This window comes from Alosa pseudoharengus, unplaced genomic scaffold (genome assembly GCF_046254945.1).
Source record: "Alosa pseudoharengus isolate Yale_2024_CS ecotype anadromous, Long Island Sound unplaced genomic scaffold, YU_APseudo_1.1 YU_APseudo_1.1_scf_15, whole genome shotgun sequence".
NCBI classification, from domain to species: domain Eukaryota; kingdom Metazoa; phylum Chordata; class Actinopteri; order Clupeiformes; family Clupeidae; genus Alosa; species Alosa pseudoharengus.
The window spans coordinates 27,302,143-27,320,608 of NW_027468620.1; the positions used below are offsets into that span (position 1 = coordinate 27,302,143).

The window sequence follows — 18,466 nt, forward strand, 5'->3', positions numbered from 1 at the left end:
CAACATGTTAACCATCAACTTCTACAGAGATCAAAGCTTTGTTTGTTTTTCAGTTTGGGCACTGTGGCATAAATACAGTGCATATTTTTTCTTCGGATGTGTAAAGTCTGGAAAGTTCTCAGTCATTTATCACTAGTGGAATAATTCAAACTATACTTAGAAGAACTGCTTCTGTAAGCAATAGCCTAAATAATAGAAGAGTTGAAAACTTTCCCAACACAGCCCACACAATGCTCCCTGACCAGTGCTGATAGCCACTGTCACTGAACTCCCGTCCAACACACCATGGCTCTGTTCGAGAAGGAAGGCAGGTCATGCACCTTATGTTGGATAGCCTGAAAATGACTTTACAGTGAAGACACATTGTGGACCCTGTACATTAGGCCTGTTATGTTTTGTATTTTACCAAGATAATCTACAGGCTGGAGGACATTACATACACCAAATCAACCAAATCAGTTGTAGCAAACATTTTATTGTTAAAGGCATAATCTTTCATTTTGTTCATTTACACAATCTTCATTCTTCAACAATGAAATATCAGTCAGAACCCCCTACCCAGACTCTTGAGAATATGCCTCTCAGCAACCCAATGTATTTCACTTGCATTCGGAAAGCCTCAGTAGTAACAGTGAGAGCCACTGCTAAACACCATCTGGCCCACTTCAACAAGAGAAATAAAAGCTTGAACAAACAATCAGCGGTTTAGACTGTGAAGAGATCAATCTTACAGATCTCCAGTGCAGTGAGTTCACATTAGCCTCCCTTATGGGCAAAGAAGCTGCAGGAGCTACAAATGGCATACCAGCCTGTTTCAGCATCGGCCTTAAGCCTGAAGCCAAAGGCTGGTGCTCTTTAGTAGTTTGGTCGGAGTTAATGCCTTCCGTACCTTTGGCCCTAAACAGATCTGGTCTGACATGGGGACACTTGTGCCGAAGACAAACTGCAGTGACGTGCAGTGTAGTGCTGACACAGTATTGTTGAGTTCACTGGAAAAAAGGGGGATTGGACTTTGGCCAGATGTTAGTTCTTCAATTTCTCAAGTGACCATGTTGCAGTGACAAAAAGAAATAAACAAACAAAAACATGTAGACTCCTTAAATAAGAAAAAAAAAATATTTGGGAATAGAACAGTCTTGTAGTGTGCTTTAGCGCCTAAATCATACTCCCAAGGATCGAGTGCAGGTCTCCATGACCTGGCATTTTTGATCAGGCACCCCTCTGACGCCCCTGGTGCCAGTGCAGTAGTGCAGAAAACCCCCCCCCCCCCCAGGGATCCCTCACTCAGCTGCAGCCAAGTCTCTGGCCTCTCGCACTAGATCAAGCAGAGATGAGAACATGGAGATATCCGCGGGCTCCAGGCCCATCTTCTGGATCTGAAACATACAGGAGTAGACACATGAATAAAGCACAAGACAAACACTACACATGTCCAGACTAAAAGATCTCTCTGAAATATACATAAAAAAGCATGAACCTTCCTGCAGAAAATGGCTATGGGTTAGTGCAAGGTTAAGACACTTCTACCATTGGTTAAACAAGTTCCAAATGTATGGAAGGTCACATGATTAGTTTTTCATGTCTGTGACATCCAGTGTTAGGCGGGGATCACACTGGCCAGTGGCAAGCGTAACGCAACGCTCAGTCCATAATAAGTTCTCTCTCGGTCCTAAGTAGCACAAACAGTTTACCTAGCCGCTGGTCAGTGTGATCCCCGCCTTAACCACATCCTGTAGTTTTTACAAGAGGCGTCATACTCTGCCTTTTACCCCCATAAGGTTACTGTAATAATAGCACAGAACATCACACAGGAAATAGTCTAACTGTACCTTTGATGTGTGAATATGAGCTCTAGTCACATCTCTTCACCAGTTATTTTCAGATATGTAAAGTGAGACACTGGAAATTCTAAAAGGTAATTTCCAATGGAACTGGCCATTTGTCTGGCCAGTAGGGTGGTTCACAAAATTAATTTTCACCAAATTTTGCCAGATCACGTTTTGTCTTGTTCCAATTGGCATTGTAAGTATCTGTACCAAAAATGGACTCAATTGCTGCAGATTTAGGGGTGGCACACTTTTTCACAATATTGACACACACACACAATACAAGATGTATTGGTATCCGGTGTGAAGCGCTTTGAGTGTTGAGAAAAGCGCTAAATAAATGTAACATGTTGGAGAAACTGCGTCAAAAAGTTCATTCCTTGAAGGTCATCAACGACAGCGCAGAGAGAGGCATTGCCCTTATTAAATGCTGTCAACAATCTGTGCGAAACGAAGACCAAAAGCAAACAAAATGTTGTGCAAGGACAGAGATAAAGTATCAAAAAGAACAGTCATCATACAGCGAATAGTGTTTGAACTGTTCTAATGTTTTTACTCATTAAGTACAGGAAGAGATTATTAATGACCATACTTATCTTTTATTTTGTTCAAGTTTCTGGTTCCTGCGAAAGTTATGCATTCTTAGGTTGAGCAATTGTGAAAAAGTGTGCCACCCTTTACTGGCATCCTATTGGCTCAACTTTTGGTACAGATGTTCAAAATGTCAATAGGAACAAGGCAAAATGCGATCTGGCAAAATTTGGAAAACTTTTACTTATACCATTATATTGTGAACCATCCTACTGGGCAGTTTATAATGATGTATGAAAACCTTTCATTTCTCATGGCAAAGAGAGTTCCAAAACCCTTCCAAGCAGGAACAGTATTGGATTAAAAGATTAGTGTCTACACCACAGTGACTTTTTGCCAAATCAAATACCAGAAATACAGAAATACTCCAAAGCCCTGAAAGAGAAAAAGATGAGCACCGAGCAGTGACCGTCCATCTCACCTGTTCACCCAGGTACTCCACGTCCAGGGCCAGCTGCAGGCGGATCTTGCTGTCGTCGCTGGGCCCGCCGTTGTTGCCGCTAGTGCTGGCTGCAGTGGTCTTCCTCGCCTGCTTCAGACGCTTCAGACTCTCCTCCATCTTCCTGACCGAGCTCAACACGTCCGAGATGGTCTCATAGTACCTGCACGGTTATAAGGATGAGATATACAGTAAGGAATATGACACAGGGGAATATGACACATGTTAGCATGTGTGCTTCAAGACAGAAAACTGCAGAGATTAAGATTACTAATGGCCTATATACAGCAACTTCCTAGAGTCCATTACGTGTCAGAAAGAATTTAGTACTTTGGTTTTCAACACACTGCAGAAGGATGATGTCCCGCATCTCTAGGCACAACTCTTTTTGGAGTCTAGACACTTTGAAGGTCTGTGCTTATTTTACCCACAGATCTGAATGAATCTTTCATGGTGTTCCCTCTGTGGCGGAGTTACCTGTGGGTGCAGTCGGACAGGGTCACTCGTAGCCACTCCTGCATGAGCGCGGCCTTCACCAAGTCCCTGGAGTCGCTGACCAGCTGGTGCAGCGGCCGCAGAGCGTTATCCATGTAGGCCGACGCCCTCGTGGGCACTTCCTGTCCAATCAAAACAAATACTTGCTGGTCAGTTTACTTTTGAGGTGGTGATTTTGGTGCATTTTAGTTGGTGCTGTGCGTAGAATAAAAACGCAAAGCCTAAATCTTCTCAGAAGCAATGTTTGATGAAACGGTAACCCAAACCCTTTGATGAGATGAATTCCCCAACATTAATCAAAATGTACAAATGTTGCTTCACAAGCAGCATCCATCACAGTTTGATTCCACGGCCACAAATTCTAAACGTCAAACACTGCGTCAACTCCACGCAGTCCAGCTGCATCTCACCTTATTGGTCCGTCTGTAGAGGCGAGGCACTTCGGAGGCACTTTTGAGGAAGCGGAAGCATCGCTCAGTCAGATGCTGAGTCATGCGGGCACTGAGGGTGGGCAGAGAGATGGACAGAGAGGCTTTGGAGTCCTCCAGGGCCTCTGGCAGAGACAAACAAACACACAATGCACAAATAGCATTAGTATTAAGACCTATGTCCACAAATAAACAAGAGAGCCAAACATTTCTTTGAGACTATTCATGCATAATTCATGTCAGCTCTGTTAATACTCTGATGAAAGGCTTACCTGAGACGATGGGGAAGTTTTTGAACCCAATGGCCTCAAGTCTCTCTCTGATCATCTCAGAGATTTGAGGAATCTGGAAAAACATGACAAAACATGCAGATTATGTCAGCCTGCTGCTTTTTAACCATGGCAGCCATGTAATTCAGTATCCTCCAGAGGGACCTGGATACCTGCTCTTGGAGTTTGTCCACATCTGCTGCGATGAAGACCAGCTGTTTGGTGGAGAGTGAGGCCGGACCGCCGCTCTCACTGTCGGCATCCTGAGATGTGCGACTGGATGTGGACGAGGCGGAGCTGGGCAGGGGTCTCACAGGGTCTTTGGGGGTTTCAGTGGAGGGTGTTTTCGTCAGCACCTAGACACAGGGGGTAAGAGAACAGAAGAAATCCTCACATGTGGTCATGCATGTCAGAAATAACAGCTATCAGAAACAATGAGGGTATCACAATCTATTGTTCAGAAATAATTACAGGAACGGCTGTGTGTGTGTGTGTGTGTGTCAAAGAAGACTGGAACATGGGACATGACCTCATAGAAAATTCAGTTAGTCATGAGCCATCCATGTGTGGGATGAAACAGTTTGTAGTTTTTTCTATTTAAAGCCTGTTATTTAATAATGAGATGAAGTGGCAGTGAAACTGTATTAAACGTTGTCTAAAGATGTAACTGGGACCAGGGCTCCACATGAATGGTTGCCTGGTTGCCCTTGGCTACCAAATTGTTGCAAGTGGCAACCAGATTTGGTTGGCTTTGACCTCATGCCTGGTTGCCAACCACTTTTAAAAGTTAACGTTGATCCCTGACTGGGACTGTGGTATCTGGTGAGATAACAGTGATGCAACAGTACTGTGATGTTAAAGGGGCTACAGTAATGCTGGAATACAGCGACATCAGATGACACTTTGTGTCAGGAGCTTGAGTTGCTGGGTCTCTGCAGGGTGCACTAAGCTACGAGCTTGTCAGTGTGGGGCGTTGAGTCTGACCTCAGTGACACACTTGGCATAGCGGGCGAGCAGCTGCAGCGTGAGTTTCCAGAAGCGATGTGCCAGAGGGGCCAGGTAGATCCTCTCTGCCCAGCAGCGACACACACACCCCCACAACACCTGAGACACCTGCAGGTGATACACACTCCCAACTACGGACACAGGAGAGAGGAGAGAGGGGATGAACAGTGAAAGAAGGAAATATGAACAGCGTTTAATTCGTACTTATATGATTCAACTGATATGAAAGTCCTGTCTGCTAAACAGCATACTATGACATATCCCGCATTCATTCAAATACTAAAAAACATCTACACCACAACTGATTTGACTGATACAACTTTGTACTTTAATTGACAGCTCTGACTAAACCATTATCTAATTTTCAGCATGAAATAATAATGGAATAGATCCATTGGCACTAGGCCACCATTAATCCATCAGGGTCATTCCGTGTGAAATCACCCAATTTCAGCGCAATTTGGCAGGTGACCCTCTCCGAAAAAATCTGAAAAAAATCACAGGTGTTTGTAGACCAAATCCATGCATAGATCTTAAATAGTATATCTGTATAACTAATCGTTGCAAAACTACAGCCCTTTGAAACTTCAATTCATTTTAAGCATTGTGGTGAACAATCCTTTTTGTTCAACTTCCAGCATTATTGGCTCTTGGTATTTCACACACATTAGTGAAACTATGTGAATAGAAGTACATTTTCCTGTTGAATTAAAAAATCCAATCGGATCAGACGTATCTTGTATACTTTCCCCTCTGCAAAGCTCTGAAAATGGCTATAAATTCATAATGTGAAAAGACATCATCACCTTTGAGGGCTTCTCATTCAAAAAGTATGTGACACAAATTCATCAGATTTTTTTCCTACACATATATGTATTATAAGGTCCTATCCATGCATTAACTTTGGTTGTTATCATTTTCATATTTTCAGAGCATTTTTTTAAAATTGGGCTTGATTTTCAAAAAGCCTGTTTTCATCTTCTCATTTCACCACGTGGACATATCATTCTGTATGTGAGGATCATCTGCCCAAAATTTGGGCTTGTTGCTGAGTTTCTTCATTGAGATAAGATTTTTTTTTAAATATTGTCTATAAATCCACTGCATTTGTACTGGATCTGCAGTACCACTTTGCACCACATGTGGTGCTCTTTTAATACAATGGAAGTCAATGGAAGAGTAAGAGAGTCACTTGTTTGCTGCACATATCCAATCTAAACACACAGGTTATGGTTCATAGTTGAATTGGTCCAAATAATTATTGCAACATGAACAACATACTACTCATACATAAATCTTATTTAGAGAAAATAAACTGATCAAGTAAATTATACACACATAAGACTGACTGGTCATCATACATGCAGCAAGAGGATTTAGCATAATTACCATCTTTGTAATGAGTTTTCTACACCAGCTTCAACCTACCAGTGCCTATGTGAGCACTTTAATAATTTTTAGCCAGCTGGTTAGGCAAAGTCTATATTCATCGTCATATGCTTGGGATGCAGTCCTCTGTGATACATAGACAAAGAGCATCAAGATGGAGATCAGTGCTTTAACAAACAATCAAACAATGGGTTTCTAAAATTCAGTTCATCAAGGTATTTCACTTGATGAAGATGACCATGTGTGTTTCCATCACAAGTATTCATAACAAGGTTTGAGGACTCGTGGATCCAAGAGGCATTTGTAAAAAGATGATAAATCTTTAGTATGGATTTTTCTGCATCTGACAATGCACTGAATTTTAGAAACCCCTTTTTACTTGAACCATATGAACCATAAACTGTGTGTTTAGATTGGATATGTGCAGCAAACAAGTGACTCTCTTACTCTTCTATTGACTTCCATTGTATTAAAAGAGCACCACATGTGGTGCAAAGTGGTACTGCAGATAAAGTACAAATTCAGTGGTTTTATAGACAATATTTGTAAAAAATCTTATCTCAATGAAGAAACTCAACAAGCAACAAGCCCAAATTTTGGGCAGATGATCCTCACATACAGAATGATATATGGTAAAATTAAAAAAAATCCAGTTAACTGTCCACGTGGTGAAATGAGAAGATGAAAACAGGCTTTTTGCATGGACATGACCTTATAATCCATACATGAGTGGGAAAAAAATCTGATGAATTTGTGTCACATACTTTTTGAATGACAAGCCCTCAAAGGTGGTGATGTTTTTTCACATAATGAATTTATAGCCATTTTCAGAGCTTTGCAGAGGGGAAATTACACAAGATACACCTGATTTGATTGGACTGTTTAATTCAACAGGAAAATGTACTTCTATTCACATAGTTTCACTAATGTGTGTGAAATACCAAAAGAGCCAATAATGTTGGAAGTTGAACAAAAAGGATTGTTCACCACGATGCTTAAAATGACTTGAAACTTCAAAGGGCTGTATTTTTGGAACCATTAGTGATACAGATATACTATTTAAGATTCATGCATAGGTTTGGTCTACAAACACCTGTGATTTTTTTCAGATTTTTTGGGAGAGGGTGACCTGCCAGCCACTGGGTGATTTGACACGGAATGACCCATCACTAACCTGGTGCAGCATCCAGGCCATCAGCAATGGCGTTCTCCAAACTGCCGGCAATTTCCTTATATCTGCAAAACAATGAAGGCACACAGTGTCAACAAGCAATGTCTGTGATGAACTGAGGACAACAGCAGGGTGAAAAGACAGAGATGGAGCTTTGTTAGTGCTAATGATGGGTAGAATGGGACAATGGATGCTTTGGAAAAAGTCTCTAGTAGTGTTCTGCTCTGTATACCTTCAACATATTCTCACAATACTTTTTTATGAAATTTAAAGATTATGAAATTTAAAGACATTCCTCTCCACTAACAATGATGTGTGTACAGAGTACTACAACAAAAGGGACTAGATTCCTCTGCTAGGAAATCGATTTTTCATGTCTAAAGACGTTTCCATTTTCAACGACAAATATAGGCCAATCCAAAAAAAAGAATAGGCATTAGGACGAACGTAAAGAGGGCGCTTGTAGACGCAAGCCAGTAATATTTCTGATGATTATATAAGTTTCGTGCACAATTACAAACAAAGTGCTACATTCTCGAAAAACAATAAGCCGAGTATACTGCTATTACATCAGTGATAAACATTCCCAGGCTTCAACGTAGCTGTGTTTACAATTAGAAATGTCAAACAAATTTCGCCTACGTAGAACTCGATTGCACAGTTTGCATAGCCTACCGCTTTGTTCTTGTCCATAGTTTGATATACCAAAAATCCGAAGTACTTCCACATCGAACTCCTCAAGTTATTAGGGCCTATCACTAGTCTCTCTTATGTCGCACAGGTTGATCGCATAGGTTGATCGCCTTGTCCTCCATTTGGCCAAACACGAGCAGCACAGCAGCTGATTAAAACAGCTGTTTCCGGTGCGTAAAATTGGTGGGAATTTTCTTTTTAGCTTTCGCAAGGCATACTGCACTTCGGAATTCTTTTATATTCTTATATTCTTGTTTGTGAATTTTGTTTAATTCGTTTAAAATTAATAGTGTACATATTTGGTTAAAATCGACTCCCTATTTTAGTTTTCGAAACTTGTGCAATCGATTTTCGAACGTAAAGTGACAGCCCTACTGTAGCCTAATGCCGAAGTGATGAAAAAATTATAATGTTTGCATTACATGAAAGTGAAACTGTGTGTGAAGGAGCAGGGTCACTGACAATTATGTTTGTATCAAGTCTTGCTATACCAAAAATGGTCACAAAAATGGTCACTATAGCAAAGTGTTGCTATACCAAATGGTCACAATTTTGGCGGAATTGAGGTGGTGGGGGAAGAGTCTCTCATACTATGTTCTACAGCTGAGAGCAACACAATTGAGATAGAGTTGCACTGAGCAAGGTTCATACTGTAGAACACTGAAGAATCACTACAATCACCTCCGACCTGTGGACACAACACAGCCACTTGTACAAGACAGAAGGCCACTAACTCAAAGCCAAGAGCAACATGAACAAAAACAGGAGAAACTAGGTAAAAGGTGAGAAGTAGCTTTGAAGGCAAAAGTACATAGAACATTTTACACACAGCCTACTTTGCAATGTAAACCTTGGCATCTCACAAAGGCAAGTACATTAATCCCAATGGAAAGTAACAGGATTAGGAAACCCATGAGGAAAAGAGAGACGGGAAGATAGTGAGCAAGAGAGACACTATTAGATAACAAAACAAACAGTTGTGTTTGGCTGGACTTTACATTTTGAAATTTGAGCAGAGCGACTAACCAAACAGAGCACGGGCACAGTGAGTACAACGCTGACGTTGGACACCTCCGGAACTCCGAACCCCCACACTACACACTGGCTTTGTGTGGCACAGCGTCATCATGCCTTAGTCATTTACTAACAGTGCTTTCTATTGACATGATGTGTAAAGGAAATTTACAAAGGGAAGAGTGAATGGATGGCAGAGAAAATAAACACTCTGACAGTCATGACTTTTGCATGGGAACAAGTTCAGAGTCTATATCTGCCCCCAAAGCACGTCAAACAGACGATAGAAACAAGGGAATTACCAGGGCACCAGCAAATGACCAGCGGCCAGGTATTGATGAATATGACAACCGGCTCCTACATTATTGAGTCAAAGGCGCCTTAAGCTATGAAATGTCTTTTTCAGTAAAAATGTACCTCACCTGTGTGTAAATCACAGAAGTGGTGTTCAAACATAATATCAGACTTCTCCAAAAGTTCAGAAAAATAATTGACTTATGCATACACTACTACATTTTTACTGAGAAAGACATTTTATCTGTGCATAATAAAAAGATGTTTAGAAAAACAACAAATGTACAAATTATTAATAGCTAAATAAATATGATTAAGCTACTATTAGAACATCTTTGTTCAATATACATCTCTGATTTCAATGTCCATACTTTATCACTCAGGTACTGAAAATACCCTGTACTTAATTTAATTGGAAATATCATCACTAACCACTATACTGAACTATAAGGGAATCTGACCCCATTCTTGGCTATTTGGACTTCTGAGAATCACAAGCCCAGAAACTAATTCCACCTAGCCGGCGGCAAATAAATCCAGTCAGCAGCAGGGAATAAGCCTGCTGTTCATAAAGTGTATAGCGAGCTAACATCAATCACTTAAAATAGCACCCCACAGGACTGGGTATACCGCAAAGAAGCAGCCCGGGGATCTATGATGAGGTCTATAATCTGGTGCACTGCATTGGTATTCTCACGCAGAGAGCAACAGAGTTGAGTCATAGAGCCCATTTGCAATACAGAGAAAACACATCAGCATAGGCCTCTCTGTGGCTTTGCTCCATATAGACAGAGAGACTGGAGGACTGCATCTTTACGGCTATCTTCTCTCTAGCACTGGGTGAGCTGGAGGCCTTTTGGAACAAGACAAAGGAGAAGAGAGAAAAATGCTGCCTTCCAGTAAGTCTTTCTATCCTTGAAGAACACATATAGGGGCTTACAAATCGATGGCGGTCTTACTTATCTGTATAGAATTTCCAACTTATATTTAGAGGAGGAGAGGAGGAGAGAGAGAAAGAGAGAAAGTATGATAAGGAGCACATTAGTTGGGGAAGGAAAAGAGAGAGAATGTGAGTAAAAAAGCCATTAGATAAATGGCTGGAAACGGATGGGAGAAGATTTTTATGGGAGAACAGAGAACAATCTCTGTACAGGGAGGTGGAGCTATTGTAGTTAATCACGGACAAAACTACATGTCCCAAGATCAATTCTTTTTCAATGGAATTTAAAATTGCTGTGCACTCCACCATTAGCTCTAATCTTTGACCAACCGTGCAGGCTCCACCCCAGGATGTTTACACAGGGAGGTCTGGAGCAGAGCCAAGCGCCAGCCGACACTGAGCCGACACTGAGCTGACACCGAGCCGAACCCAGCAGCAGGATGAGCAGGAGGCACAAGGAGGCTGGAGTAGGAGGACCTCACCCACCTGAGCTGGAAGTAGACGGGCAGGTTCCACTTGTTGTGGAAGCTCTGGTAGGAGGGGTGCGCGCGCAGTCGCTTGACGCTCGCCTGCGAGCCACACTGACGCTCGAACTTCCCCACGAAGTCCATGGTGATGGCGTACCTCTGTCATAGGAGGGGAGGGGAGAGAAAGAAAGAGAGAGAAAGAGAAAGACACGACTACATCACATCATGAAACATTCTTACTCATCCAAATATAAGGCATATAAGAGCCAAGTCAAGAGCAATATAATAGTCCGTCAATCCCAGAAGTCTATGTGGTAAAAAGTTGGATTTGGACCTTGAGTGGTTTGATGTTTTTTGCAGTGCTAACTCTACATGTGCTCATGAATTCTATTATGTTTCATTGCATCATATCTTTGGAGTTTTTGTGTACACAACACATTATAACATCATACATGCACAATATCTCTCCTTCCAAAGTGGTGGAAGGCCATGTGTGGGAATGCCAGTCACGCGTGTCTCTAACCTCGTAGAAGACGTCCGGGTTGCCAGGATTGAAGAGAAAAGGGAGCCTCTCCTCAACGGCCTTTATCATCTCAGGCCATACCGAATTCACCAGGAAGTCATAGCCAGGCACAATGTCAGCTTTGTCACTGGGGAGAGAGAAGCAGCCATTGAAAGGGCTTCCAATGGGCAAGCACAGGAGGAGGGCACATAGGGCAGTATCTGCACAGGAAGAGGGCACATAGGGCAGTATCTGCACAGGAAGAGGGCACATAGGGCAGTATCTGCACAGGAAGAGGGCACATAGGTCAGTATCTACACTACAGTGTGCACAGGAGGAGGGCACATAGGGCAGTATCTACACTACAGTGTGCACAGAGCACACCAGCTGCTGCATTATGACCTTTTATGCCAAGCCAACACTGAAATTAATATTTGAATTACATAAACAGTGAATGTCAACTTGATGAATGAGTGCAACTTCACAAAGCACATAACCACTGCCCAGCTATCACGTATCACTGAATGTCTGTGCATACACAAAATACAAGCATCTCTAGGGAGAACATCATTATGAAAACAAAACCCTGAGACATTAAAACCACTTACCAATGCATTACCAATGCACTTACCATGTATTGGATGTGCAAGTAAATCATGTTTATTCTAGGATGCAAATTGCATTCTAGCCTCAAATCTCACATATGAGAATGTAGAAAAGGCAAAGATATTTTATGTCTCGATTTTGGAAAATATTTTAAAGCAGACTTACTGTTCTTACATGACAACACTAAAGATCCAATTTTGTTTGTTGTAATTTACCGTCCCCCTAAACAATCAGGTTGTTTTTTAAATGAAATCCAAGAATTTCTCTCCACTCTTGTCTTATATTATGACAGTGTTGTTCTTTGTGGTGATTTTAATTTTCATGTTGATGACTCCAGTAATGTTCATGCTACTGACTTCCTAAACATTGTTAAATCTTTTCAATTTTGCCAACATGTGTCTGGACCAACACATAACCGTGGTCATACACTAGACCTTGTTTTCACTCTGGGTCTTAAAATATCCTCTGTTGATTGTTTTGATATGACTGTATCTGATCATAACTGTATAGTTTTTAGCTGTGAAACATCCATCATCAATACTGTCACTCCCAGCTCTTTCTGTTCCCGCATATTCAATGAGCATAGTGCCTCAAAATTCTGTGCATTATTCCAGAGTCAATGCCCTGACCTCTCTGAATACTCTTGTACCAATGATCTGGTTGACCAGTTTAATTCCATCTGCTTGTCTTCTCTAAATGTTATTGCACCCATGAAGGTTAGAACTAAGTCATCAGAAAGAAAGCAGCCCTGGATTAATAGTGACATTCGTAGTTGTAAAAGGGATTGTAGGAAAGCTGAGCGTAAATGGAAGAAGTCTGGTCTTCAAGTTCATTATGACATTATGAAGGATTTCTATTTAAAACAGTAGAGCAGCTGGTAAAGCCATCTACTGCCTGTGTCCCAGTGGAAAGTGATGCTGATTGTGAAAAGTTTTTGTCCTTTTTTACTGAGAAAGTAGAGTCAATTAGAACCTCTATCACTCCTAATACTATGCACTCTGAAGTCTCTTTCTTACAGGATAGGCATACTTTAAACCACTTCAATACAGTTACTCTATCTGAACTTCTAGAGACAGTGTCACATATGACAGTATCTTCCAGTCCTCTTGATGTAGTACCAACAAAGTTCCTATTAGAAGTAATTGAATCTGTTGGGTCCTGTTTGCTTTCTATTTTTAATAGTTCACTTTTAAATGGCATTGTCCCTGATTACTTTAAAACTGCAAGTGTGAGCCCATTGCTAAAGAAATCAGGGCTTGATCCATCTCTACCTCAAAACTACAGACCTATTTCAAAGATTCTTGAAAGATTAGTGTCCAAGCAGCACTCTCTCTCTCACAGTCTCTGCACTGGAAAATAATAATCTTTTTGAAAAGCTACAATCTGGTTTCCGAAAGTATCATAGCACTGAGACAGCACTGCTGAAAGTTACAAATGACCTTTTAAGAACAGCTGATGATGGCATGTGTTCTGTCCTTGTACTTCTTGATCTTAGTGCAGCTTTTGACACTATTGATCACAGCATACTGCTGCATAGACTGGAACATTGGGTGTGAATTTCTGGTACAGCCTTACAATGGTTTTCATCTTACTTGTCAAATAGGAAGTTTTGTGTTTCTGCAAACAGTTACACTTCTTCATTTTCTCCTGTCAAGTATGGGGTACCTCAAGGGTCAGTTTTAGGACCAATCTTATTTTGTTTATACATGCTTCCTCTTGGGCACATTATCCAGAAACACTGTGTCTCCTTCCACTTCTATGCTGATGATACACAGCTGTACCTGCCCATTAGTTCCTCTGATCCTAGTATGCTGAATTCCTTAAATGAATGTCTTTGTGACATAAAAAACTGGATGTCAAACAATTTCCTCCAGTTGAATTCTGACAAAACAGAAGTCCTCATCATTGGATCCCAGCACATAGTGAAACAAATGATACCATCCTTAGGTCCCTTTCAATTTTTAGACTGTGTAAAACCTGTTGCAAAGAATCTTGGTGTCTGGTTTGACAGTAATTTAAGCTTTGAACGTCACATCACAAAGCTCATACAGTCTTGTTTCTATCACCTCAGAAATATTTCCAAGATTAGTTCCATCTTAACTTTTAAAGACACTGAGACCATTATACATGCATTTATTTCTTCACGCCTGGATTACTGCAATAGTCTTTTTTCTTGTCTGAACCAAAAATCTATAAAGAGACTTCAAACTGCTCAGAATTCAGCTGCCCGGCTTCTTACTAAGACAAAGTATGTAGTCACATTACTCCTGTTTTAGCCTCACTGCACTGGCTCCCAGTAAGCTTTAGAATTGATTTTAAGATTCTTCTGATTACTTTTAAAGCTCTACATGGCCTGTCTCCCAACTACATATCTGACCTCCTAGTACCTTATACACCTGTGCGTACTTTAAGATCATCTGGTAGTGGTTTCCTAACTATTTCTAAGGTCAATCTCAAAACTAAAGGGGAGAGAGCATTTAGTGTCAGGGCACCTAGGCTCTGGAATGACCTGCCTGATGAAATCAGGTCAGCCAAGTCAGTATGCTCTTTTAAATCCCTCCTTAAAACTCATCTTTACAAGCAAGCCTTCCTTAGTTTTGTTTAAGTAATATACTCCATTTTGTGTTAAGTTTATTAAGTTTTATTTCAGTGTTAAGTTTTATTTCAGTGTCAAGTTTTATTTCAGTAAGTTTTATTTCAGTGTCAAGTTTTATTTCAGTATCCTAAGTTTTATTTCAGTGTCAAGTTTTATTTCAGTAAGTTTTATTTCAGTGTAAGTTTATTTTCCTTTTTCAAATTTATGTTAAGTTCTAATTGAATTAGTATATATATTATTTGATTGTTATATTATTATGTCTTATTTGCATTTTCATTTATGTTGATATTGTACAGCACTTTGTAACTTTGTTTTGAAAAGTGCTATATAAATAAAGATTATTATTATTATTATTATTAAAGTAGAGGTCCTTCAAATGGACTGACACTCCCTATGAATGTATGTATATATATCTATCAAATGCATACACTACCGTTCAAAAGTTTGGGGTCACTTAGAAATGTCCTTGTTTTTATCATTAATGTTATAAATGACTGTTGTAGAAAGAAATGGCTGATCTTTAATGCAATATCTACATTGCCCATTATCAGCAACTATTCATCCAATGTTCCAAAGGCACATTCTGTTTGCTAATCTGATATAATTTTAAAAGGCTAACTGAGAAAACATTGGAGAGCCCTTTTGCAATCATAAGCACATAATGTAATCTGAAAACTGCTGCCCTGATGAAAAAAACAATGCAACTGATCTCAGCTGGTATTCTGTCTATAATGGAGTGGAATAGACATTTCTAAGTGACCTCACACTTTTGAACGGCAGTGTGTATATCTACATATATCAGAGGGAAAGCTCAGGTGTCTGTTGTCAGTTCCTGCCCACAGGTGAGCTACCTGTCTGCACACACCTGGATATGGCTCCTCCTGTCACCTCCCTGAGCAGCCTGCAGCGGTGGGGCACAAACTCCAGCAGCTTGGTGTACATCATCTGCAGGCCACTGGGGCTGGACTTCACAAACTGCTCACTTATGATCTGCAAGGGACGGCAGAGGAGAGCGCAGTGAGGAACTGTGTCATTGGAGTCAACATGGGGATACTTAACTGCAGACCATGACACACTGGGGAGTAATGTACTGGGTGCCCTGCTTCAAAAGAACATGCACAGCTGACATGTCATAGATCATTTTTAGAATTTACTGAGAATACTGATAGATTCCATATTCATGGGCAAGGCAAGGCTATGTTCCAAGTGTTGAATTATATCCTTGATGATAAGTGATCAACAACTTCCAATTGTATCTGAATCAACTGCTGGAAGTACCTCATCCATGTAGGGCTTCACCATGACCTGGCCCACCAGGGCTTCTGCGTCCCGGGTCTTGTCGATGGTGGCGTAGGTACGCAGGCAGTGCCGCACGATGTCCATATTGGAGGTCTGAAGCCCCTGAATCAGGAGTCCCTCTAGAGACTGCTGGAGCATAGCCGTGATGCCTGCTATCCTCTGAGACAGACACAGCACAACCAGACATGAACATGAACACGCAGACAGGAGTTCAAACCCCATAGCAGAGTAATACCATCACTTCTAGAGTTTAAGATTCAAGGCCAGTCATATTCATATTCATTACTAAACTTCACTACATTTTAGGGATGTTCTTGCTGAATGTTAAAAGTCTCCTATTGGTCTTTGAGAATGTTGTCGTAAACTGTACTTCTGAATAACAGACAGGAACTGGTGCAAGCCAGAGAAAGATGTACATATTTAAAACTTTTTTGTTTGTTTGAGGGCATGCTCACCGGCCGCACTTTGTCCAAAAGAGGCATGCCTTTGCTCTGGACTGCATGGAACTGCAGCTGGTTAAACTCAGTGGCAATCCGCTCCAGAATCTGCCCAGCTACAAGAGGGCTGCATGAAAATATCAGGAACAAATTATTAGATGTTTTGTCACCTTGCATACTAGTCATAACATAAACTTGTCCTTGACATGTGATAAGGCTGGTTCCATTGATTGTAACTGGGTCCTTGGATATTTATCTGGATCTTTATTTTAGTAATAGCATTTTGATGGTCTTTGCTTTTTACTTCTATGCTACTCAGCTAAACTGTGGTGATTCAAATTATTTGACACAGTTAGGTGAAGGAAAAGCAATATGGGCTCAATGCAAATATACAGTTCCTGCCAATGGACAGTATCTGATAGCCTTACCTGCTTGTCTCAAGAGAGGTGTTGTCTTTGGAGTTCTGAGTGTGGAGAATCTTTTCTATCTTCTCAACTGATCTCACCACTTGGATGAGTCTCATCACGCACATCTGCAGCAGAGTGTAAAGTTAATTACTGATCGTCTTTTAGTGCTAAATTGGCGTGGCATAAATAGGGATATCAACAAACAAAAATGTCTACCACAACATCAAGAAATCACAACCAAATGAAATATGAGAAAGACAGCCAACCTTTTTCCTTTGAATATCGTCTTGTTTGGATAACAGGGTGTCTATGGCTTCGATGACTTCATGGACCGATGTCCTAAGGCTCTGTTAGATGCACAAGTGACATATGCCATGGGTATCAAGTACAGCTCTTCTAAATGCTGATGTTAATTTTCATGTATGTTATGCAATTAGGTAGTTTAATGTCATCATGTGTGCTTTTTTGTGTTTTAATCTACTCCACAAGGCAAAAGTACATATGAAAGAACTGGATGGAAACAGTACCAGCACTTCTTCTCTTAACTGTCCCAAGGGTACAGACAGCTGGTTTAGGGCTTTATCCATTCCAACCTACAAGATAAACATGGATGAAAATAAAACTCACAAACCAGAAAATGCACTCAGACTATGTCACTTTCTGACATGACATGCCCATGAGAGAGATTCTGACTTGAGGACATGAAAACCATCTGTTTGTAATGGTGACTGTCAGTAGATATGCCAATGACTGGATTGAATCCAGACACTCACAAGGTTGGTGGAAAGGTTGACAAAGTCTGCATAGTCTTTGTTGATGAGTTCAACCATTGCTGTTTTGAGGAGCTTGTAGTAGAACTCCAGGTCTTCACGCATCTCCTCCAAAGACACGCGTTTCCTGCACTCCGAAACGAAGCGATCCACGTCGAAGTCATCCTATGACACATGCATTTCACTATGACATCTTGACTCTGAGGCAATGCTAACTTGTTCGAGGCAGACAGTCGTGTAACGTGCAACTGAAAAGCAACTGCATCAATTTATCGCACATCTAAGCCTCGCTTTTGCAGTGATCAGCTGCTAGCTACTCCACTGACACTTCAGTGACATTCATTCAGCATTAACGTTATCTCTCATTTGTCGCTCCTTCGTAGGACTGTAAACTCTATATTTTAGCATCATCTGATCAGTCAAATAGCACATGCTCACGTGCGTAATAGTTGTACGAGGGAACATTATTTAATGTGAGAGACTTTAGCTAGATGGTATCTAACGATGAGATTTAGCTACTGGTCTCGTTGTAGTCATGATAACTTACTAGCTGGTTAGCATATTTACAGTCTAGCATACATGATCATGTCTTACCTTCATAAATTCGTCTTTGTCAAAACAAAGCGAATCGGGTCCCTTAGGAAGATTCATAGTTCTTCAAGAAACCTGAATCTCTATGAAATAAGTTGACGTTTGATATGGTTCCTGGTTTAAACTATGCTACCTCATCTTTTGCGTGTCGGGAACAGTCGGGAAGCAATTTGACTTCACTTCCGCAAACATGGCATAAGCCTATACCAACGAGTAAGAACAGAATACTCAGAGAAA

At 40.9% G+C, this 18,466-nt stretch overlaps 1 protein-coding gene across 1 annotated transcript; it reads right to left on the reverse strand.

Annotated features, from left to right (window-relative positions):
* Nucleotides 1–455: 455 nt before the first annotated feature.
* Nucleotides 456–18,399, reverse strand: cog2 (component of oligomeric golgi complex 2). The gene is made up of 18 exons (XM_076286094.1): nucleotides 18,233–18,399; nucleotides 17,642–17,803; nucleotides 17,396–17,461; nucleotides 17,135–17,215; nucleotides 16,890–16,993; nucleotides 16,480–16,588; nucleotides 16,004–16,183; nucleotides 15,591–15,715; nucleotides 11,545–11,671; nucleotides 11,041–11,180; nucleotides 7,617–7,678; nucleotides 5,033–5,184; nucleotides 4,222–4,404; nucleotides 4,052–4,124; nucleotides 3,762–3,904; nucleotides 3,334–3,473; nucleotides 2,839–3,019; nucleotides 456–1,376 (listed from the first exon to the last, which is right to left on the reverse strand). Exons 1-18 carry the CDS (start codon nucleotides 18,287–18,289, stop codon nucleotides 1,281–1,283), a joined length of 2,181 nt encoding a protein of 726 aa, XP_076142209.1. The 5' UTR covers nucleotides 18,290–18,399; the 3' UTR covers nucleotides 456–1,280.
* Between the last annotated feature and the right edge of the window lie 67 nt (nucleotides 18,400–18,466).

Excerpts from the sequence above, each read along its gene's own strand:
- cog2 (XM_076286094.1), bottom strand. The coding sequence starts at position 18,289 with ATGAATCTTCCTAAGGGACCCGATTCGCTTTGTTTTGACAAAGACGAA. Across the intron at positions 16,589-16,889 it reads ACCTCTCTTGAGACAAGCAG|CCCTCTTGTAGCTGGGCAGA; the intron begins GTAAGGCTATCA and ends ATTTTCATGCAG. Across the intron at positions 4,125-4,221 it reads TGGACAAACTCCAAGAGCAG|ATTCCTCAAATCTCTGAGAT; the intron begins GTATCCAGGTCC and ends ATGTTTTTCCAG.